The sequence below is a fragment of the Prenolepis imparis genome, unplaced genomic scaffold (genome assembly GCF_030444845.1).
Source record: "Prenolepis imparis isolate NDT839.2.m4 unplaced genomic scaffold, iyPreImpa1.0 SCAF_2, whole genome shotgun sequence".
Taxonomy (NCBI): domain Eukaryota; kingdom Metazoa; phylum Arthropoda; class Insecta; order Hymenoptera; family Formicidae; genus Prenolepis; species Prenolepis imparis.
This window is the reverse complement of record NW_028141160.1, coordinates 21,703,792-21,727,437: the sequence shown is the minus strand read 5'-3', so window position 1 is coordinate 21,727,437 and position 23,646 is coordinate 21,703,792. Positions and strand designations below refer to the sequence as shown.

Below are 23,646 nucleotides of genomic sequence, written 5' to 3'. Positions count from 1 at the left end.
AATGAGGGGATTAATAAATTATAATATAATATAATTTGGAATAAAATAATGACACCCCGACATTGGACCGTGCTTTTTTCAGACATGGAAAAGTAGAACGTCGGTATTTCCTCTCGATATCGATGCCATGTTCGACAAATCGATTTTTAGCCTCGATGTAGCAACCCTTGCCCCCGCGCTCGATCGCGGCGGGGAATCGTGTTTCGCGATCGGCCGCCCTCTCTTCCTCTCTCATTCTCAGTTCTCAGTTCTTCATGCATCTTCTCGAAGACGAGACGGCGATGTCCTACATTCGGGACGCGAGGCTCCCACCGCGTGGCCTGCCCCTCTTTTTCCACCGGTTTCTGGTCCCCGGTTATATTTAGTCGATATTTCCCGCCGAAGCCGGTCAAAGCTGATTATTGCGCCAGTTCGAAGCGCGAACAAGAAATCTCGCTCATTCCGACCCATGGCCGATTAAATCATCGCGCGAGAGAAAGAGCCGATATTTCCTCGACATTATAGAGTATTTAACGACCATTCGACCATTACAAAATCTGACTGAAAAATGTCAACGAGATACACAAGGTAACAACGGAGCGAGATTAATCTCTCACGATCTCCCCCTCCATCTCTGCCGACTAAATTTTGTCATTACGACATTTCTAAAATGCCTCTCACGGAGCCGACCTTGTTCTGTGTAAATCAACCACAGGCTTACAATGTGGGTACTATGTGCCTTTAGTAATACCTTTAACGGTACCTTTAGACGTTATAGTAGGGACCGCTTTGTTACTTTGTCTAAGACAAGTGTTTCGAAAACTGTGGCCCGCTTTCCGCGTGGCCGGAATAAAGAAAAATTCAGATTTTATCCGGCTAAAGAGGATCGACGAATATACATGCTCCGATTCATGCCACTATGTTAAGAATCATCCGAGTTTTGCTTGCACTTCCATTATTAGGAGCGAAAACTATTGTCGTCTCTCCGGCGCGTTACGTTACTTAAATATATTACATTTTCAAGTACACATATGTTACGTTTAATCCATTAAATATATTACATTATTATTTCTGAGTATACACATAGTACAATTCCGCAGATACCGCAAACGAGTAAGAGCCCTGGACTAAAAGCACTCTATTACAAGTAATTAATTTCCATCATTTTCGCGTGCGTTAATCTCATTTAATTAACTGTCGGTTATTTACTTAATTAAAGTAGAAAAATATATGCTATATAATTTCAATATACCGTATGCGTATAGCCGAGAGAGAAAGACAGCTCTGATACAGTTATGAAGCTACATTCTGTATCTATGATTCTGTAGCAATTTTCGTAATCTCGTATAGTAGAGCACAGCTCGCGATGACCATCATTTGTTATAACCTTCCGGTTGCACGGAATCTGTGCCGCGTATTAGATACATAAACCGAACGCGGATCGTCCAAAAATCGCGACCGAGGATGATATCAAAGGGGGAAGGTATCATCGGGAATCAGGAGGCGAGAGGAAGAGAGTCGGCGAATGAAGTAGGCAGAGAGGCGCGAGGTATAGGCAGGTTAAAGTAGGTAAATAGCCTGCCGGTGACCCGTCACCTGCGTTCTCGTTCTATAGAGAGCAACCAACGTATCTCTCTCTTAGTGGGAGGAAAAACGATGGCGCGCGGCGGAAGATATCGCCCCACTACTACTTGATAAACGAACGAACGGACGGACGTTCCATCGTCTCCCGTTCCCGTTCGGCATCAGGAACCCGCAACGATGCAGCGGCGGCGGCTGCCTATTATCGCGACGATGATCCTAAAGCGAGGAAGGGATCGTCGTCGCCCGCGACGATCCACGCGCATAGATTGACCCCGTCCGTTTCTCTCTCTCTCTCTCTCTCTCTCTCTCTCTCTCTCTTGCGCGTCTCGCTCCGCCGATGTAGAGTCCAACCGAGTCGTGACTCGCGAAAAAGTGTAACGCGGCCGTCATTTAAGTGGAATGCGGGAATTGGATGCGTAATCATCGGTAACGATTTTACAGTTGCCATTACGACTGATATACGATATTTCTATCAACATACGGAATTAATAACGGGCGCGAATCAGAGACTTAAGAGTTTAAATATATAGAAACTGTATCGCAAAATTTAATTTATATATATATATATATAAATCGTCTCTCTCTTCTATTAAGTTTCCGTCAAGACGGAGTCAGCTCTCTTTACATCTGTCACATATCTCTATGATAAGCAAAGGGAAAGTCTGGTTGGTCAAGGACAGCCCACATAATTAAACGTATAGTTACACCATCCGTACAAGTCACGTCGTAACTTCAGTAGGACATAAAAATAGATTATTAAAATTTCCGAGATGCGATTGCGTAAGAAAGACGAACCGTTGTAATAAAAAAAAGAAGAAAAAGAAGCGGCGACGATTGTTGTTAACAACCGACTGCTGACGGTGATAAAACAACGTTTTTATCTCATTTACGCGACACGCTTTATACACGCCCGCGCCGACCGTCGTAAAGTCGTAAAGTCGTAAAGTCGTGAAATCACACGTACAGAAACACATGTATGTAACCATGTAACGCGCCGCGAGATCTCGCTGAGCGTATGTAACGACAGCCTGAGGTCGTCAGGACCGTCGTACCAGGGCGGACGTCTAGGTCGCTCGATAACACTCGCGTCATGGAGATCGCGAGCGCGTTATAGGCAGGTAGGTTAACAGATTAACAGTTTCTATATCTCGAGGGCAGTTTAACAACGGAACCAGGCCAGCGGAGCGTCGATCCGTTCTCTCTCTCTCTCTCCCTCGCGGGCGAAAAATTAACCGGCGCTTGTGATGATAAGAACACGTTTCGCAAGAAGATCGCACGGATTCTCGGACGATCTTGTCTTACATTAATAAAAAACGATTCGCGACGATTCATAAGTAGAATTTCGGATAAAGTCCGCCTGGAATGTAAATCCGATTGATTTAAAATCCTCGGTTCTCCTCCGAGAAGCCTTTAAATTTCACTATACCCACTATATATACCTACGGATTTATTGTAATATTTACAGATACAAATATTTACATGTTGATTGAAAAATTGCACCGCGACGAAAAAGAAAGAAATTATGACATAAGATGACACAATCGATGAGATCACGGGTAGCGCGTTGTGTGTTGCTCCCTCTTCGGCCTTGGACTTTATAAATGAAAATTCGTTAAAGTCACAAAAGAGCACGCGGTCTCATTAATAAAAGCAATCTACTATCGTCGAAGGACGCGGCGTGTAATAATAATAACGTTGACGGGATTTACTGCGGTTCACGGACGCGTTCGTAAACTCGGAAGCGGATCGAAGCCCACGACGTCAAGTCTGAATGCGAAGCGTCGCATTATTCAAATCGGCGTGTTAGAGGAGACGTGACCGATGTTTCATGATTGACGGGCGAATCTGTTGCGAGGCGAGCCGAGATTGACATCTCGCTGTCTCGCGAACTGAAATTCCTGGAGTAGCGAAATAAAATGTGCGTGGCTTAGGTCAGGGACGTCATACCAGGTCGGATAGATCGAAACGATCGCCGGGTACCAGCCGTGTTTTGCTTGCGTATGTATTATATGTACATATGTGTGCGAGAGAACTCCCGTTCGTAGCAACGTTAACGAGATCGTTAACGAGATCGTTAACGAGAGGGAAAAAAATTGTTAGGCAATTTTTTTATCAAAATTCGCAAAGGACATTTTTCTTTTTTTAATTTTTTCCCGTCAATGCAAACGAGCGTTATTTTCTCGAGGATGATCTTCACGGAAATGTTCGATCGCGCGCGAGGGAGATTACGTCGGTTGTGCAACCGCATTTCATTCCAGGAATTTTATCGCGGCACGTGTACGCGATACGTGAACATTTCTGCAATGTGTGTCATAATCTGTTTGCGGAGAACATTTCTTAGGTCGTTCTTTATACCGCGAAAGTGGCATACGTCAGATGCTGAATTTGTTAAAACACGCGGATCAATTTACGCGCGTGCGTATATCCTTCGCGTATCGAGGTATATTCAACAATAATGTGCACCCGCAAGCACATATTCTCGCAAACACGAGTCGACATGTATATAATTATAATTAATTGATCGATTATAATAAATTTATAAATTGCTTAATACACAATCTTAAATTAAATCGAATAATTTAAAAATTATTATATATTTAAAGATTCTCATTTTTTATATGTATATCACAGATTTTTTTAAAATAAAATATATGTATTTATATAGTTATTTATAAAATGTCGAAAAAGTACTATATATATAAACTGTGCAAATTTATTTAATTTACAAATTAAATTAAATAAAATAAATTTGCAGTTTATATACTTTTTCGAAATTTTATAAATAACCAAAAATTACCGAATTTTTTATTATAAATATTTTTTATTAAAAAAAAGAAACCTCTTATATATATAAAAAAAATTAAAATCGACTCGTCCCGAAACTGCCCAAAGATTGCTTAGCATATGTCTGCGTTCGACCGAAGCGCGAGTCGCTGATAAATAGCGGAGGAGCCATCGTTATCTCTCGTCGACGGGTTACAAGGGAACGGAAGGCGAAACTGAAAGGAAATGATAAAGTATATCCGCAAAAGAAGGGAAGAAGAGGAGAGGGGCTATAATCCCCGTATCCAGGTAACGTGAACGATCGATAGGACGTCGTGTGGGTGCGTTTACGTGTAACGAGGAAGCGCGTTCTCGACGGGACGACGGGAGTGCAAGTGGAGTAGGTTACGTAGATAAGTCGTTATACATACATTCATACACACATACATACGTGCATACAAGCATACTCGCGTACGTAATTCGCCCGGCGAGTGGTCATGTGGGGCCCACGCCGGCCCCCCTTAATGGCGATGCATCCTTTCTACGGATTATGGACACGCGCCATGGACGCGGGATATCTGAGCCGCAAGATAGCGATCTGAATCGATACGTCTAATCTAGATGGACGGGTAATAAACAGCTTTTTAACGATGATCTACTTAGATCTGCATATACATTTCGAGATGAGACACACGCCCGGAAATTTTATATACTTTCACAGGTTTCGATCGGATTAGGTACACAGAGAGAATTTTCTCTTGCAATTTACCCTGAAAATCATGGTAATCGTGGGACAATATGGTATGGAAAGAATTTTGTGAGAATTCTCTCATTAATATTTATCACAGTAAAATATAATAATATCTATCACAATAAAATATAAAATATGTTTGATTAATTTTACTAAAAGTATGGTAAAATTAATCAAACATGTATTTTTAAAATTCCTTCCATACCATATTGTCCCACGATTACCATAATTTTCAGGGTAAATCCTAAAAGAAAATTCTCTCTGTGTACGCTAGTTTCATCATTTTATATGTTATCTGCGTAATTATATCTCTGTAGTTTATATTTTATATTTCTATATTTTATACCGTTTCTCTTTATATATTTTATCATCGTTATCTTGAGATAAAAATTCGCGCTCTTAACGCGACGATAATTTAGATGTTCTATGAGCAGCTGTCGGAACGTCTAACACACTGATTGCACTGCGGCAAGCGTTTTGATCCCCTGGAGAAAGATAGATCGCGCGATAAGGCGTGCGAATCGCCAATTGCATCTCGTTACAGAACTGCAACAATCTAGTTTCCTACGGGTAGCTTCGCTCACATCAAACGCAATCTTGCTCTCATTATGAGAGAGAATTTGAAATATTAAAATTTTTCAAGAAAATTAAAAATGTAATGGGAGATTACGGATTAATATATGTATATGATTTCCTATTAAATTTCTTGATCAAAGGTAACATTATCTTAAACAGTTACATAATTTTGGTATAACTTGTCAAGTTTCTTTTTTCTTTTTTTTTTTTACGAGGAAATTTTGTCAGCAAAATTCCAAAGTTTATCATCGATAAAATTGCTGTTAATTCGTATGTTTAATTTTTAATCAGTAACAGTCGAGTCATATACCGAAACAATAAATACTGAATGAAATATGCAAAGCGCAGCTGTATAAAGTAGAACACATAATTATAAATATGTATATCATTCTTTACTTTCTTAACGAGCTAATAAAATAAATTTAATTGTTTATTACTCAGCAATTAAAAACTATATAGATTACACGAGATGACTGGTCTTTGATTTAACAAGTATGACGAAGAACGTAATAGGGGTCGTAACGAGTAATTGCGTTACACGAGCAGCTTACTCGAGTTCCTTAATTAAGGGGTTAAACACGGGACGGAGGAGGATGCATGTCGACACTGCAATGTCGAAAATTGGCCGTTGCAATAAATCCTAGACGGATCGAGATCGCGGAGAAGAGAGGCCAGCTGCGCGCAAGTCGACCGAAACGAGGCTTCGGATATCAAACTGGCCCCGACGCCTCTCTGTGTTGATATTAGCATTTATTTATATCTCCTGACCTCAAATATGTGTAACGTGCCGGCCCCTCTCCGACGACGCGGGCACGCCTCCGTTTTCGAGGTTACGCCGTTCCGTCGTCCGCGAGAGAGCCCCCCCGAGAGAGCTCTCCATCATCGAATCCCCCGTCGGTGGTGTAACGCACAGTGTCTTCTTTGTGACGTCACTCGGGCCGGACGAGGGCGAACGTTTTGGAAAAAAAAAAAAAAAAAAAAAAAAAAAAAAAAAAAAAAAAAAAAAAAAAAAAAAAAACGAGCACGACGGAATTCGTGAAACATCGCCCTTTCCCGATCAAATTTTCATGAAACATCGCGAATCTTTATCATTCATCCGATTGCTATCACATTCGCTCTTTTACGCTCGTCTGTTATCGCTATAAATATATAAAGATTATTTTGGCACGTTCAAGACTATTATATAGATAAAATGTCCAAGGTTTCTATACTCTTTCTGTTCAATAAAACTTTTTTTTTTACTTTTATATTATTATTCCTGAACTTTGTCTTTGTGAATATATCGAGTAAAAAGGATTCCAAACTTTAAACAATACTATTTTATAGCCATCTTTTTATTATCTATTCGCGGCTATAAGCATAAATTATTTGCTCATATACTAGAATAGCTACTAATAATACGCACGACTCTTATTCAGCTATAAAGGCAGCACATAGTGAATTTAAATTATGATTGTTTGGAACTTGAAAGGAAATCTTGAATTTAATGGTTCAAAAACAATGGAATAAAGAAATAAAAAATTAAAAAATATAATAAAGTACAAAAATATTTATGTAGAAAGATCCAAAAGAGAGATATAAAATCGACACATGTTTCTAGAATTTTTTGCAGACGGGAAAAATGTTTGCGACAAGATTTCGACTTTCAAAATCTAAATTTCATCGACGAATAAATCCATGGAGTAAAAATATTGTTTCGCCATCGCGCAGACAAGTGGTATATATTGACAAAAAAAAATAATAAAAGGCAACAAACACGCGCGCGATCGATTTCTCGCGATGACCTCGCTATCTCGAAAGTGGGGATGACGGCGATGCAATTTTTGATCCAAATATTTATAGCGTTCGTCCGAAAAGCGCGTTACACGTGCGCGAGTAAACGCGCGAACCGTAATTCCGTACAGTAATTCCGGAATGAGACGCGCATAAAATACAGTTGTATAACGTTTTAGCGATAAAATTAACTGTACACATACGTGACATGTTCGCGCATCTATGGCGAGGACGGCGCGAGGTCGTAAAATTAAACGAGATTACGACGAAGGAATAATTTTTAAGGTGATTAATTTTAGTCCGCTAATCCTACAAAGTTGCATGCGCGAGCTCTCGTACAGCCTTGGCCAAGAGTAACGCGAAACCGCTTTTAATAAATTACGCGAGTCAAAGTCCAAAGAGATGAAAGAGAGAGAGAGAGAGAGAGCTCGAAAAGTCTCGTATGTTTTTGCGCGAATAATCATTCTCGTACTTATATAATTATTATCAATGGAAGATTTTCGCATAAAGAGATATAGAAATTGAGATAATTTGTCAAGATTGATTTATCGTACATTTTTTAATCGAAAGCTGTTTAACTTAACGCGATTGGTTGCTCACGTACTTTCGAAGCCAAGGCTACAATAATTAAGTTATCGGCGGAAAAAGATAAAGCGACAGAGAGAGAGAGAGATAAAATGGTTACTCTGCGAGAGAGCGCGAGGCGAGAAAATTCTCTCGCGAGACTCTCTCGACAGCTCGTATAACGACATGCATAACAACAGCTTACGGAGAGAACGAGAGATCATAAAATGTAATCAACGCGAAAAGGGTTAAACGACCAAGACGGACGAAAGAGGTGGAGGACTCGGCGCGTCGCGCATAATGGCCTGACTAACGCGCGAAGCTAAATGTGCGTGGGGGATCCTTCGTAATGTGGACATCCTTGGCATAAGCATAGAAAGCTAGAAAGCCTCGGCACCGTCTATGATAACCCAAATACGAGTAGTCGCGCTCAATTATCCGACTTTGTTTCAAGAGAAAACCTTCCTCTTTGCGTTTTTTCCAGTCTCTCGAATGTGGAAAATCGCTCGAGTATACTGAAAATTCGGACTCGTCGTTCATCTCATAGAATTACTAAAGTGCGTTTTAAATTCATTGCATTCCAGAAGAAAAACTTAAAAAAATGTTCTTCTTTTTTTTAAATAGAAATATGAATTTTTTAAACAAATTTCTCTAGAATCAAAGTATAATGTCAACGATCGTTCATTGAACTTTGTTCTCTTGCGACTTTACAACGTTATTTCAATTAAAAATCCCGAAAGATTCGAACCTATACGAAACAATAAACGGGAACCCTGGGGTTCCGCGTTTCTCGCAGAAATATTTCTCACACTCGGCTCTGAATTCTACCGCTCTCATCTCTCCGAGAGAGAGAGAGAGAGAGAGAGAGAGAGAGAGAGAGAGAGAGAGAAGTTTTGGCAATCGCGACCATGTCTCGCGAAGTGTTGAAAAGTTTTCGATGGAAACAACGTTATATACGCGGGCACTAAACCGGACTAACCCGGCGTTAGAAAGTCAGTTTAAACCATTTTCAGACCGCGACGCGACGCCTCTTGGACGGCTCCGACGACGAAGATGAAGGCGACGAGAGAGTCTCCGCGCTCACTTTCCCTCGCAACGCGTATCGTCCCTGGCGATCGCTAAAGGGTACCATCACCGCGACGGCGAATTCGCTTTCGCGGATCCCGGGTCGCGGATAGAAGCCGACGATCTTGCACGAAGTCAGCACGACGGTGGGTCTCGACTCTAACGACGAGACCTTTCTCAGCAAACTGATGAATATAAACGGGTTAAAAGAGAGTGACTCTCCTCGTTTACCCCCTTGAATTTAGAACCCTGCGAAATAATTATGTCCGGAACGGTAGATTCAGGATGAATTCAAAATTATTTAATCGTCAAAGACGAGTATTTTCGTTTTAATGATTATATTTAAACATGAGATAAGTTAAACATGATACTTGTCATGAGACACAGAGAGAATTTTCTCTTATTGTTAGAACTTTATATGAATATATTTGATTAATTTTACTATGCAGTTTAGTAAAATTATAATCAAACATGTTTCATATTTTATTGTGATAGATATTATTTTTATTGTGATAAATATTAATCAGAGAAATTCTCATAAAATTCTTTCCATGCCATATTGTCCCACGATTACCGTAATTAATTTTCAGGGTAAATTCTAAGAGAAAATTCTCTCTGTGTAGATACAAATATTATCTCATGTTTAATATAATCATTAAAATTAAAATACTCGTCTTTGACGATTAAATAATTTTTAATTCATCCTGAATCTACCGTTTCGGACATAATTATTTATTTCAGGGTAAATTCTAAGAGAAAATTCTCTCAGTGTAAAGTTTCTCGCTGGATTTGTAATAATTATAAATAGATAACATAGATAATAGCTGGCGATATTAATGATGAAAAATATAAATTGTTGAGAATATTCTGGAACTCCCCCCCCCTGAAATACCCTTCTTGTCTATGGGGTAGAGATATTTTGCTCGACTTTTGCAGACAAGCAATACAAAATTGCACGACCTACGCTAACTCGAGCGGATTTAATCATTCCGGCCGAACGGGATCTATCCGCGAACCGCACTAAAGCGATAATCGATTAAGCAGAGGTCGACGGAAATTGGCACGAGAGACTGACAGCCAGGACGAAGGTAACAAATGACGAAATCAAGGATGTCAGTCCTGCTATTATGTCGAAATGACTATCATTGGGGAATCAAACGCGTTAAATTATATGAAAAAAAAAAATTATACTCAGTCTCCGCGTTACAACATTACGTCGAATAACATTACGTAGCGATAAAACTTTTTATATGACGAGTTAATTAATTAATTAATTAATGTGACATCGTTCGATGCTGTTAAGTAACTTCGGAAATTAATAACCTCCGAATTATTTCAGCCTGATTGTGCTTCCATTATCATAACTATGTATGGTAAATTAATTAGTACAATTTTATTATTTACTATTACTAAAAAAAAAAAATACTATTAGCAAATAAATTCTCTCATATAAAATTGTCATATTTTATCATTATTTTAACTGTATATTTATTATTAAAACTATTGAAGTTGAATAAACTTAATTTCATTTTAAGGTTTTGCAAACAGATTAATCTTGCTTTGATATATTTTTGCGTGAATGCGATGGAAATAAATATTTAAAATCGTCATAGCGAGAAAGTGCGGTTTACTTCGTTTTTACTTGGGAGCTTATGATATAAAATCAAGATACTCGTACACGTGCCGCGATAAAAATTATATCATGTCTGTGAACATTTGCGTACCGAGAAAAAGACTCGTCCTTCAGAATTTCCGCGTCAGTTTTCCATGAATAAAGCTGCACGGATTTCGAATATACAGTGTGTCGTTCTCACAGGGATCTTTTATATAGAGCTTTTCCCCGGGGAAAGTCGTGTTTTCTCTAAGCCGGGTCTTTTCTTTGACAAGATTGAAACTTCTATTCTATAATTTCTAAATAGAAATTATATTTCAAAATAAAGTTTATTCGAAATTGTGCAGCTTATAATTTTCTTTTGTTCTTCGCGCTATCCATTTTCGAATTTCTGGATATCCAATCACATATATAAATTCTTATAAATCGATCGTTTTTTAATTAAATATTAATGTGGTCTATGGTATAAATTTTATCAACAAGGAAAAGAAATTCTCCAAATTGCTCCCAAAAATTTCTAAAGTTTCTCGTTAAAAAAATTCTTACAATTTTCTCCAAACGATAAGATTGTCGTATATCATTCTCTATCTTTCAAACGGACAGGACACCCGGTATACGAACGCATCATACGTCCTGCGGAATAGGAAATACGAGCGGTTTGCTAGTACGCTGTCAAAGGCGGGGTTGGTCGCGTATATAAAGTAGAATATATATACACACACACACACACACAATCAAACATGCACACAAACGCGAAGTAACCCATTTCGGGGTGGTTCGCTAGAACCGGTTTCCTCTTCCTACTCCATTCTCCCTCTCCCCCGCCTCCTCTCTCTCTCTCTCTCTCTCTCTCTCTCTCTCTCTCTCTCTCTCTCTCTCTCTCTCTCTCTCTCTCTCTCTCGCGTGTACCCCGTACATTTTCAGAGTTCCTGTATCTCTGTGTGCCGTCGCTGAGTATTGAGCGGGGTGAATGCTCTTGCGCAATGCTCGTGCACGTACAGCAACCCCGACTCGACCTCGGACGGGCTCCTTCCTTCGTCTGGGACGATTACTACTTCCCCCGACCGCTGTCCCCATCCCCCTCCGATGGGAGAGAAAGAGAGAGCTCGTTTCATTCGCGATTGATTAATCGAGCGCCGATATTTGTCGTATTACACGCGAAATCGAATCGTTATCGTGCGCGCCTCGGATGTTACCCTCGTTCATGCCCGAGCCCTGATTGGTAAAATCATATACACACCATTGTTGATGATCAAACACTGATCGCACATAATTTTTCCTACCTAATAGTTTGTCGAAAGAATAATCTGAAATATAATCAATTGATACTCTATTCTTTTAATGCTTTTCAGACGATCTATAATAATGTATGACCACATTCAAGACAGAGATCTAATGATTTTATAATGTACCGCATGTTTTAATAATGTATATTTATTCGATGAGTCTTCAAATGTGTTTTCTGTGTATCATATGACAGATAAAATTGGAAATGAAATTTTGTTTTGAATTATACGTCGCAAATTGTAGATAATTTAAAGAGCTTTCTATATAATCAAATCTCGTTTAATAACTGTTATTGGTTTTGCTGACAGACGATTTAAGCTAGTTATACATAAATGATAGTAAAGTCTGAATCTTGTTTACGAAAACACACTCCCTTATTTTGGATCTAATTTTCTATGTTTATCTTATTGTTAGACATTATGTAATCACACTGATATATACTTATATAATTGTCTTTTTTCACTTATCTACACATCTCTAGATCAAAGAGAAGTCTAGTTATCTAGACTTCTAATTATCGATCATCATTATCTTATATATCTTTTATTTATTGACTTTTATTTACTTTGGTCTATTTAATATCTAGATCTCCCTACAGCGATCGGTTGGAATATTTACAATGTGAGAAATTAAGTTGGAGCTAAAACTATTTGAGAGCTTTATGCGAGGGAGGGAGGGAGGGGGGGGAGAGAGAGAGAGAGAGAGAGAGAGAGAGAGAGAGAGATATCCGGATAAAGCGCGAACACGACGACGATGTCGACGTCGACCTAGCTCCTCGCTCGTTAATAGAGCCACCAATGACGCCACACGGCGGATATTAGATACAAGCAAAACTAGTTACACGAACGTTACTTCGCACGTGCACCAAGTGTAGCGACTGCAGAGAGAAAGAGAGAGAGCGAAAAAAAAGAAGAGAGAAAGAGAGAGAGAGCGAGAAACGACGATGAGCCTTGACGAGGGAATTGCTAACCGGTGATCGGCGCGATCACGTTGGAAAAATGATTTCTCGGTCACGCAACGCGACACGTAACAAAGCCACGAAGTAGCTAGGACAAAAGTTGCACACATGCGCGTGTATGTGTGTGTGTGCGTGTACACAGGGTATCTCGTCAGTAACCCCATTTTTTTCAAATGACGAATAATACTTTAACGAGCTCGGAGTCAATCAATTAACATTTGATGGAACGTCATTGTATGTGTCGAAATTTATCAAATATTGTCGATATTAAATATTTCTTGGTGATTAAAAATTTCAATAAAATTTCGACCGAAAGACATTTATTCGAAGATAAATCGCGAGAGCATTTTTTATTGTTTGTCAACCATGTGAAATGTAAAAATTACTTCTCGAGAATAAATTTTACAAATTTCACAACTAAATCTTGCATCAAATTTTCATTACGAAACACAGTTAATTCGTCGGAGAATGTATTATTTAACGCGTGAACATGTTGAATAAAATAAGATTAGAATTCACTGCTAATTAAGCGACATTGTGTGAAGTGACGGTTGGTAAAAGACGAGCCAAACCCTTTTCTCTGTGTCCCGACAGTCTCCTCTTCGACCTACGTATGGCCTCGATAATAATAATTATGAAACTTGGCCACGATAGTGAAAGTATCGTCTCGTACAGGACGTTTCATAACCAGACGCGAACGAGCGACCGTCGAATTCGGAGTCGTTTCCGAAGCGAAAGCAAATCTCTCCCTCGTTCGTTCGTGTATTAAATCTCCTCGAAGAAAGGTATCGAGCGATGGTTTTCTCGGGGAGAATCGTAGCTCGGAGAAATTAGTTTGTCTTGGCAAAAGTGAAATCGGTGAAACAGTTGCGGGCCGTTAACGGAATTAGATAGAGAAAGATACATACGCGATCGATGCATGAAAGTAAATGGTTTTCAAACTTTCGTGTCAGCCCAAAATTATTATTGATAATACAAATTGGTCATAGAAGAAAAAATTTTAGAGTATTCTTTTTTTAAAAATCATAGTAAATGTAATAATAAAGATATATAAAAAATAATCGAATTATAAATATCGCACAAGTGTAAAAAACTTTTTTATTTTTACATGTACTGAATCTTTATATAATTATTGGAAATTTGTTTTTAAATACTTGTCAAAAATCGTAACAGATTTTTTCTTATGACCAACGATGTATAATTAGAAACAAGATATAGTAAATGAATGATTCAGAGTGAAAGAGAGGGAATTTTTCAACGCCCACCCCAATTTGAATCTATCGAACGACGAAAATTACTTCCGCGTCATAGAGAAATTTTAATAAAATCTGAGAGAAATCTCGATCGAAACGGTTATAAATTTGGTATCACCCACGCCAACGATTTTGTACGCCAGACACATTCAGGACAATTTGACAACTTTCACTCGACGACAACAGGATATAATTCTACGTCTGGTTAAAAATCGACGAAATCGCTTTCTCGAGCTATTATGAGAGTAATGTGCAAAGTGAAAACCGGCTATTCTCTATTTTTTACATCAGACGCGTCATTATTCAAAATTGAAATATGATATTATTTCATAAAAACAAATTGTTTTTTCAATATTTATGAACAACTGCAAGTAAAAAAACATTGTAAGCAAAAAAAAAGTCAAGGCGTTTCCAAAAATATTTGCAATAAATAATATGTGAATGTAAAAGTCACAATATTTTTATTAAGAAAATTTTCGCGATATTTAGCAGATGCCATTCTATTTTTCTTTCACTTTGCAATTATAATGTGGGCATTGTTGGACTACGCGTGCTAAAATATTCGATGTTCTGCCATCTATTGGCAAGTGTTAGAAATTAATTTCTCGACAATGTGTAAACTTGCAGGTAGATAAAATACCGGATTAATATTATAGAATATTATAACAATATCGTGCAATCAAATAGAAAATCTTTCTCTAAAAAAATCATTCTTAGTTATAGAAAAAAGAAATTATTTTACTAATTTCTTTCATATAAAAACGCAGATATTCATTCAATGCTCTTTTTCTATCAATCACATTTTTACAATAACAAAATAATAATAATGGTAGCAGCAATCATATTATATCATTGTCAAACATAAATAAATTTTGCATATGTTTGAACAGAACACGTCTATAATACTATTTCGTGTTCCTTTTGTAATATAAAATTTCAATAATAAATATTGTTTTAAAATGTCAATCAAAAATATATAAAACAATTTTGAAACCATCTCACTGTTTTTAAAAAATCATTAAATAAACAGCAAAATTTAAAATATTGCACTCTTGAAACGATTAGCCAAAAATATACTGCGTACTATTAATTACACATAGCTGTGCACAATGTTCCTTTAAATACAGAGTGTGTGTGTGTGTGTAACAGTAATAAATAATATTATATATAAAACAAACTCTCAAGCAAATATGCACAAATAAAAATAAAATAATAGTACATAGTAATATGTAGAAAAATTTGACTTGACAATACGCAGCAAACAAGAAGAACAACAAACAGTATTTTAAAGCTACGCTGCCAGCAATTCTACATTGCCAGCAATTAAACAATTTGTTTCATAGCAATTAATTTATTTATGTTTCCTTTCTTTCAGAGAAATATAAGTAGCATAATTTCAATTACTCACATGCACATGCAGTTAACAATCAAGTTAATGCAGCTACCTCCTTTTCTCACAATCTGTAAAAAAAATAAGTATATTTATTTATATTATGTTTCAACTATAGATGTATACATATATATTTTTTAAATCCAAGTTTATATTTGAATTCAATATGGATATACAAAAAGATGACAGAGAGAGAGAGAGAGAGAGAGAGAGAGAGAGAGAGAGAGAGAGAGAGAGATAAAGACTAACATAACCACTGTGTGATCTTCATTGATATATAATCTTTCTTTTTATGTCACAAGATTTTTGGAGCGACGAAAAAAATTAAGCATCTAAAAAAAAAGAGAGATCGCTATACCTTCTTTGTTCATAAATGCCGAAGATTCGGCATGATCGAACGGCAAAAGTATCGATGATCCGGGACGACGTGAAATATTTACGGAGAACGTCGAGCGTTTGGCGAATATTTTGCGAGTGCCATCGCGATTTTCGCGCGGGGGGGGAGGGGGGAAAAAAAAGCGTACACGCGGCTATTTCACCACTCGACTGACTCTCGGCGCGGCGTTTCTCTCACTCTTTCTGCATGACAACTCAATCGGAAAGTCAAGGTTGCGGCGCGCGCGTTCGCGCACGTGCGACTTAGTGTAAGGTCAGAACGGTCAGACGAGGGACGGCGTGTTATTTACAACGTTGTCAATTGACGTGGCCAGCCCCGGCCCCAACCAGTCGCGTATCATCCACTCCGAATCTCCGGACGTTCTCCTCGCCAATATATGTATCACTCGCGGATATCACGTGGAAATTTTACATGCGCGCACCAGACGGACCGAGAAATGTCCTTCCTCTCGCCGAGAGCGAAAGAGGAACAAAATTGGATCGCGCGACGCGACGACGAACCGACCTTTGGCGCCTATCGCCGCTTTCGAACCGATTGCGATTATCGAAGTTTGCAATCGATGCGAGTGAAAGTGAAGCAGCTTCGCGCTGTTTCACATCGCGTGGACGAGAAATGGATAACCTAACCCAACACCATCACTCGCTTTCAGTTTCATTTTCACACTTGCCGATGAATCTGTCATCTCGAAAGGCGACGTTCGCGTTTCGCGTCTCGCCAATTTCACCGTGCGCGACCGTTTGAACACATTTTCGCGTATATGCACGCTCTTTGTCCGTCTTTTTATGTAAAAATAAGAGATCACGAGAGAGATACGATTGGCGCCTTCGTTTATCTCGCGTCAACTTCACGATGCTCCGCGACACGAGCGCCGCTTTTCTCGATACAGCTGTTCTCTCTAGCTGCACTAAGTGCACACTTTCTACACTTAAAATAAGATTGGCGTATAATTCAGAGGGAAAGAGAAAAAAATTGATAGAGTATAAGAAACAAACGGCGAAAAAGAGAATAAATTTAACATTCAATATAACTAATTTTAGCACGATTGCAATATTTACAATCGCAGGATATTTCTGTTTGTGACGTGTGACAAAGATAATATAAAACGAGATAATATAAAACGAACATATGTCAAATAAAATTAATATTAATATATATAAATTAGTTTATCTTAATGAAACCAACTAATGATGTGTGATAAATTAATAGTTTGATAAATAATCGTTAAATTATTATTTTTGTATCAGTTATTTCACCCCAAAAAAATCACATATAAAAATATATTTTCTGAATCTTACAAGCCAATACTGTGTAAATTCATCAAATAAATTATCCATATTGCTCCATGAATTGTTTAAGGAGACTCTTATCTAGAGGTATAGTTAGATGTTCGGCACCATCATATGTACGTTTAGTTCGTACTAATTTGTGATCTATAAATTCAGTTAACTGTGCTCTTAATGCTAAATCAGAACTGACCAAAAATTGTTCGCGCGCTGCTCGATATAGATCCTTGAATGGCATTCCTAATTAGTATATATTATTAGATATTTGTCAAGCTAGTTACGATGTAATAGAATATATGTACAACTAGTGATTACCTGTGAAATTACTGCTGCTATTCTCCAATTGATATTTGACAAGAATTAAATAAATCGTTCGAGCGTTCGAGGTGAGGGAGAGAAAGACATTTTGAAGGGAAGATAAAGCGAGTCCACCACTTTGTTGAACCAATAGAGAACTTTCATATGCAGTTTCAGCTTGATATGGCAAAAACGTTGTCGCATCCCACCAATAGAAATTAAATTTTGCTCGTTTTATATGATCCCAAACTGAAATAACAAATTTATGGATATTAATTAATATCGAATCAATTTGAATTCAACATAAAGATGAATGTAACTTACGTAACGGTGCATTGAGATGATCAACAGATGCTATGACTCGAATATTAGGAACGGCTGCTAGACCAGCGAGGACATTTTGAGCTTTACTTGATCGTAGCATTATTCCATCTATATTATGAATTATTAAATAGAGCCGATCATCTGGATTATCTGTCAACATCTTTTCAATGAGTTCTAGACAGTCATTAAAATTTGTTGGACAATCTAAACCCAGTAAATCTACTATTATGTTATCGAGTATCTGAAAGAGAATTTACTTTAAGATATTTTTTTAATTAATAATGCACAACGATATTATTTAAGTATAATTCACTTACCTCCTTCATTGATAAACTGGGAAAAAATCCATTTATAACCAATGTTGGGTGATCGAATATGATCTCATTATGAAAATCATTAATTAAATTTCTTTTTGATCCCAGACCATGGATTAATAGACTGTAACCTTCTCTACAATTTAATGCAAGTTTTAAAACTTATAACCAAGTTTTATATTTTAAAAACCATACTGCTTAATACTTACTCCATTATGAATTGCCACATAGAAAAAAATGATTTATAATTTTCTGTTAAAGAACCAATACGTTTCTTGTGTATTGTGGAAATATGACTTTGATTTATTAATAATTCATCTAATGTTTCTTCAGTAAGTCGAGGATTTCGAAGCCTGCCTAATGTATGATCCGATGTAATTATTTTTTCCGATTGAGATTCAAAGTATTCATCAGTCTTTATATGCTTTAAAAATTAAAAAATATATACAATTATATATTATGTTAATATTGTGTGTGTGTGTATAAAGTTATTTATTTACAATGTACAATATGGATGCACACAAAAACTCATATAAACTTTGTACATATGCGAAGTACTCATTAAAAAGCTTTAAAAAGTTTCAAAAATTAATTGTTTCCAAATTTTAAAGCAAAAATGATTTTATTTAATATTTTGATCTTGGCAAATGTATAAAGTAAAAGCTGTTTCTATTTGTAGATAAACTATTTTTGGATTAATACAAGAATTTCTTACTCGCATACAAAGATACTAATTTTTAGTAATTGCATAAACTGCATTATTACTAATAGAAAGGATATTACAGAAAATAACTTATAAACTCAAAAACGATTGCTTTGTGGAATTATATGTTTTGCTGTTCAATTCTTTCTATTCATTTTGATGAGCTTCAATGAATGAGGCACATCAAGATTTAAATTTTTTCATATATAAATTTATATAAATTTATTCATATATATTTGATATATATTTTATCAAACATTTTCTATGATGAAAGAAAGTATTTTTACTTTATAAGTTGGAAACAATCGTTGATTTTTTTGAAAATCAACATGACTTGGGTGTTTATTAATTATATTTACCTATAACTTTTGTGTTCATTGATAAATACTACTTATATATATATATATATATATATATATATATAAAATTATGTTATTATTATACATAGTTTAATTAATTTCAACTTACATAATCCTTGTAAGCAATAGATTTACGTCCTCTTCTTGTTCTGGTGGTAGGTGTATTTTGTACTTCACGTTTTGGTAAAGATTTTTGTAGCCCACTTTGTTTGTCTCTCCTTCTAGGATTGTAGATTTCTTTACTCTCATCAGAATTTTCACTATCCTCGCTTCTATCAGATATCTCATCAGATTCGGAATTACTCTCTTTATCTGTGGGTATATATTCACTCTCTTCTGATATACTTTCATCACCACTTGAATTTACACTAGGCAAACATCGTTTTCGAGACACTACTAAATACAAGAAAAAAAAGATCAAAAAGATATAAAAAAATATACATATCTTTTTATAACGTTTACTGTAGAATATATTCAATAAAATGTTATACTTTTTATTTTAATATCCTCAGAATCAGATTTCGAAGTCAGATTATTATTATTTGGATTTGATATAATCTTATTAAGAACAATTCTTAAAGTTGGAAGTGTTTTCAAACTTTTTGGAGTCTCAGGTGTACGGCATTGATTGGCTTTAAGCATCATGCTATTCCTTTTTGTTGGTGTTTGAAATGTATATAATTTTCGTCCGCTAACATCCTCTTCTGAAAATAGTTCTAAAAGAGTAAAATAGATATATTAAAAGATAGATAATCTTAAATAAAAGCCAATGATAAATGAATAATAATAATGTAAAATATAACACAAAAATTTATAGAAATTTTTATCAATTACCAAGTGGCTTTTGTACATCTTCTTTGACATCTTCAAGCTGCTTTTCTATTTCAGTTTCCAATGCATTAATCGGTGCTATAAGATACAAGATATGATATAATAATTTTAAAAGGAGTACATAAATATATATTAAAGAATATTAATTATAGAACATATCTATATTTCTATAATAACTATAAAGATATTAAAAGAAATATAATAATTTATATTAATAATCTTACGAGATTTCTCGCGTTTTTCTTCGAAGCTGTCCTCCTTGTAATTCACAATAGCCTTTATTCGCGTGGATCTTCTCGGATTTCTGGGAGACGTCATATTTAACACGTGCACGGAATTTTTGTAAATACAATTGAAATTCTTCAGGGTTTTCTCTTTCACTCTCTGTTACTGTTCTGTTAAAATGAAGCTTTCTGAAACTTGATACAACATTCATATGACTTGAAACTCTGTCGAACGTAGCGATTGGCTATCGAATAGAGAATTTCTAGGGTTCCAAAAGTTGCTATGATAGCAGCCAATCAAAACGTCGTATGGCATCCTAATAAAAAGTATCTTCACACGTCACTTCCGTTATCTGAAGATAGTTATAACCACAGTATACTTATATACAGTAGGGACACACAGCGTCGGAACCTTTGATCTTTTTTAGCTGACCTTTCAGCAGTCCGCCATGTCTTTAGGTTGCAGCACCGTATCAATATTTTTGTTGTACCCATTACTATTAAAACAATTTTGCGCGAAATATTTTCGATATATTATTTTATAGTCATTTTTTCTGAATAAAAATTTAATATTGCATAAAACGCGAAATCAAAATGATAGTATTGTAGTTTTACAGATTATATTTTACTATAAATGTAATCACAGTAATGGAGTTATTGGGTTCTTTATGTTGAACGGGATTGGCATGACTTATAAAAATGGTCGCTTACAATGCGCAAGCAAATCTGCGCGGCTGATTTGAGAACAAAGGCACAGTATAACTACATACAGTAGTGACAGTGCTAGAAAATCAGCGAGTAAATTTTCTTTTACGCATGCGTTAGCTGTAAGGCTAAGAACATGGCGGACTGTCATGGCGATATCACAATATTGTGGTGGTATATTGCTAACTTTCAACAATCACGTTTTATATACTGTTTTATAATTTTATTAATACATTTTTAAAATATACTAACATTAAAAACAGAAAATAATTTGCATTATTATCTTTATCTCATTAAAAAAGACTTTGCGTAAGACGTTATCGCGATTCTTAATGTTCAAATGAAGCGCCCGTAAGGCTTACAACATGGCTGACCGTCACGTGATCGACTCACGGCTACATCAAAGGAGCCGACAGCTACTGTCACTACTGTATGTAGTTATACTGTGACAAAGGACTGTCCCTATTGTATGTAAGTATACTGTGGTTATAACCAAAGAGTAAAGAAATACCTTAGAGGATATAGATATGGAGGGAGAATACCAAAGAGTAAAGAAATACAGGAGGGAATGTATCGGTGGTGGGGGCTAGGCAAATCGCTGATGGAAGTACGTCATGGCCGCCATCTTGAGTGTCCACTTTTTTGACGTTATAGCGTCGTCTGCAGCTATAGTTGTCGGAGCCTGCAGACACGTGTGCGTCAAATATTATTTTATGTACAATCATTGTAAAAAAAATAGTGAAATAGAGCATCATGGTGCATTGTCAGGCCTGTGGCATAACAACAACAGCGCGAAATTATGGGCACCGACGAGATTATGGGATAACATTTCACCGGTTAGTAATTGTTATCAGTAATATAATAACAAGAATTTTATACCTACTGTTCTAATTTTCTAAATAAATAGTAATAAAAAATTTTTCTATCTATAAACGCTTTTCAATCTATTAAACTCTATTAAAACATATTTATATTCTGGCTATGGTTGTCTTTTATTTTTTTGATTCTCATGCACGAGATAACTCGCTGATAAAAACATTACGAATAAAGTATAATTTCCAAAGCAAATTATTTCGGAAGTCATACTTTACATAACAAATTGTTTTCTAATTACCGTAATTTTGAGGTTCTTCCAGTATCTCCGAAAAGCCATTCAATATTGGCGCCCATAAGCAGCCATTTTGAGTGTCCACTTTTATGCTGGGATATATACTCACTTCCGTCCGCTTAGCTCGAGCCATATGCTCCCTCCTGTTTCTCTTTACTCTTTGGTTATAACCTATGAAAAAAGTGGTTTCGCGCCATTCGCATTGATGTTCACATCCATACGTGTTCTTGGGAGGAATATTTATTATATATTTATGCATTTATTTATATATATTTAAGCTTATTTTTTAACAAACATGACGGATTCTATTAGTGAAGACTCGGTAACGAAATTGAATACACAATTAAATAAGTCGATGGTATTAATGGAAGATGCTGTAGATACTACGCCGAAAAATAAACGTAAATCTATTACGATAAATACGAAAACGCAACCACCTAGCGCAAGCAAGACCCCTGCGGTTAAATCACGTAAAAGTATCTTGAAAAAATCGTTAAACAAAGAATCAGTGAACAATGAAGTTGTTGAGACGAACGGTAACGTTGAAGAATCAAGCAATGTATCTGCACCAAGATCATCTGCCTCGAATTCATCAAGACCACGTACTGTAAGACAATCATTAATTCTATTGAAAAAAATTGAACTATATATAGAATTATATATGGAAATTTTATTTTTTTTTCGTATATTTTTTAGCTTCAAGAAATAGTTAAGAAAGAAAATCTAGAAGAAGAAAATATATCCTGCACGTATAGTTTGGAGGATATATCAGATAGCGAAGACATTTGGATCATGGATCTTCCCAGATCAGTAAGTTAATAGTAATAGAACAATTGTACAATTTTTTTATTTAACGCTTTAAAATATCTAGGATATAATCTTGTTTTTACTACATAGATAGATCCGCAAGAACTTCGTGGTCAAACAATAACCTTAGAAGATAAATCAAAATTTAAAATTAAAGACGAACGATATTGTATAATTGCGCAAAATATGAACTACAATGTTACATGCGTTTTTAATAGCAAGAAGACTTCGCATGTGTATAAGACTGGTAATTCATTTGATTCAATAGGAAATCAAAGAAAAAAAGAAAAATTGCATGCTTTTTCTTTGTATATCATTTATGTATTAATTTTTTAATATTTCCTATATAGTAAATATCAAGCCAGCTGGTTCATTAACTGTAAGGAGGAAATTATCCGCAGCACCGGAAGTAAAACCGGTGTCTGTAGAGAACTCTGGTATAGAGTTCCCTAATTTAAAAACAAGACATCCATTGTTTGGTGTTATTCGCGAACGTAAGAGGAGATCGAGGAAACGTAGTTTTCCTAAAACAAACTAGGAATTAATTGGAGCAAATTTTATACATATAACTATAAAAGTAATAAGGTACTTGATATAAGAATTTTTGTAAAAAAAGAATCTGAAAGAATATTTGTTTTTTCGCTATGACGGCTGCAAATATATGTACAAATTATGTATTTTTATAAATACATTCGTGCAAATACTAATCATACGATGAAAACATATTCAATACGATAGA

The 23,646-nt window shown here is 36.1% G+C and overlaps 3 protein-coding genes and 1 long non-coding RNA gene across 5 annotated transcripts in view; 2 read left to right on the top strand and 2 right to left on the bottom strand.

The window, feature by feature from the left end:
• Positions 1-16,898, bottom strand: part of Rdx (BTB/POZ and MATH domain-containing protein rdx) — a 74,328-nt gene extending 57,430 nt beyond the window's left edge. The window contains exons 1-2 of the mRNA XM_083031807.1: positions 15,914-16,898; positions 15,574-15,626 (exon numbers count right to left, since the gene is read on the bottom strand). The gene's annotated coding sequence lies outside the window, so the exon portion shown is untranslated. The remainder of the gene's footprint in view (positions 1-15,573; positions 15,627-15,913) is intronic.
• LOC145949026 (uncharacterized) lies at positions 7,456-10,411 on the top strand. The gene is made up of 3 exons (XR_014427527.1): positions 7,456-7,711; positions 9,004-9,201; positions 9,992-10,411. It is a non-coding gene; the product is annotated as an uncharacterized LOC145949026 (long non-coding RNA).
• Positions 16,899-17,215: 317 nt separating the features above from the next.
• On the bottom strand, positions 17,216-20,642 carry Orc2 (origin recognition complex subunit 2). Of its 2 annotated transcripts, none has more exons than XM_083031799.1 (9): positions 20,288-20,642; positions 20,067-20,141; positions 19,724-19,948; positions 19,342-19,625; positions 18,380-18,594; positions 18,174-18,306; positions 17,857-18,097; positions 17,551-17,781; positions 17,216-17,475 (listed from the first exon to the last, which is right to left on the bottom strand). In XM_083031799.1, exons 1-9 carry the CDS (start codon positions 20,379-20,381, stop codon positions 17,279-17,281), a joined length of 1,695 nt encoding a protein of 564 aa, XP_082887925.1. In that variant the 5' UTR covers positions 20,382-20,642; the 3' UTR covers positions 17,216-17,278. The 2 variants fall into 2 exon arrangements, with proteins under 2 accessions (XP_082887925.1, XP_082887924.1); XM_083031798.1 differs by having other exon boundaries at positions 19,342-19,628; positions 20,288-20,641.
• Positions 20,643-22,175: 1,533 nt separating this feature from the next.
• LOC145932666 (uncharacterized) lies at positions 22,176-23,615 on the top strand. Its single transcript, XM_083031794.1, has 4 exons — positions 22,176-22,707; positions 22,797-22,910; positions 22,998-23,154; positions 23,258-23,615. The coding sequence occupies exons 1-4, from the start codon at positions 22,396-22,398 to the stop codon at positions 23,443-23,445; spliced, it is 771 nt and encodes a 256-aa protein (XP_082887920.1). The 5' UTR covers positions 22,176-22,395; the 3' UTR covers positions 23,446-23,615.
• Positions 23,616-23,646: the final 31 nt, after the last annotated feature.

Excerpts from the sequence above, each read along its gene's own strand:
- Orc2 (XM_083031798.1), bottom strand. The coding sequence starts at position 20,381 with ATGACGTCTCCCAGAAATCCGAGAAGATCCACGCGAATAAAGGCTATT. Across the intron at positions 19,629-19,723 it reads TGAGGATATTAAAATAAAAA|TAGTGTCTCGAAAACGATGT; the intron begins GTATAACATTTT and ends TCTTGTATTTAG. Across the intron at positions 18,595-19,341 it reads CTATTGCTTACAAGGATTAT|CATATAAAGACTGATGAATA; the intron begins GTAAGTTGAAAT and ends TAATTTTTAAAG.
- LOC145932666 (XM_083031794.1), top strand. The coding sequence starts at position 22,396 with ATGACGGATTCTATTAGTGAAGACTCGGTAACGAAATTGAATACACAA. Across the intron at positions 22,708-22,796 it reads ATTCATCAAGACCACGTACT|CTTCAAGAAATAGTTAAGAA; the intron begins GTAAGACAATCA and ends TATATTTTTTAG. Across the intron at positions 22,911-22,997 it reads TCATGGATCTTCCCAGATCA|ATAGATCCGCAAGAACTTCG; the intron begins GTAAGTTAATAG and ends TTTACTACATAG.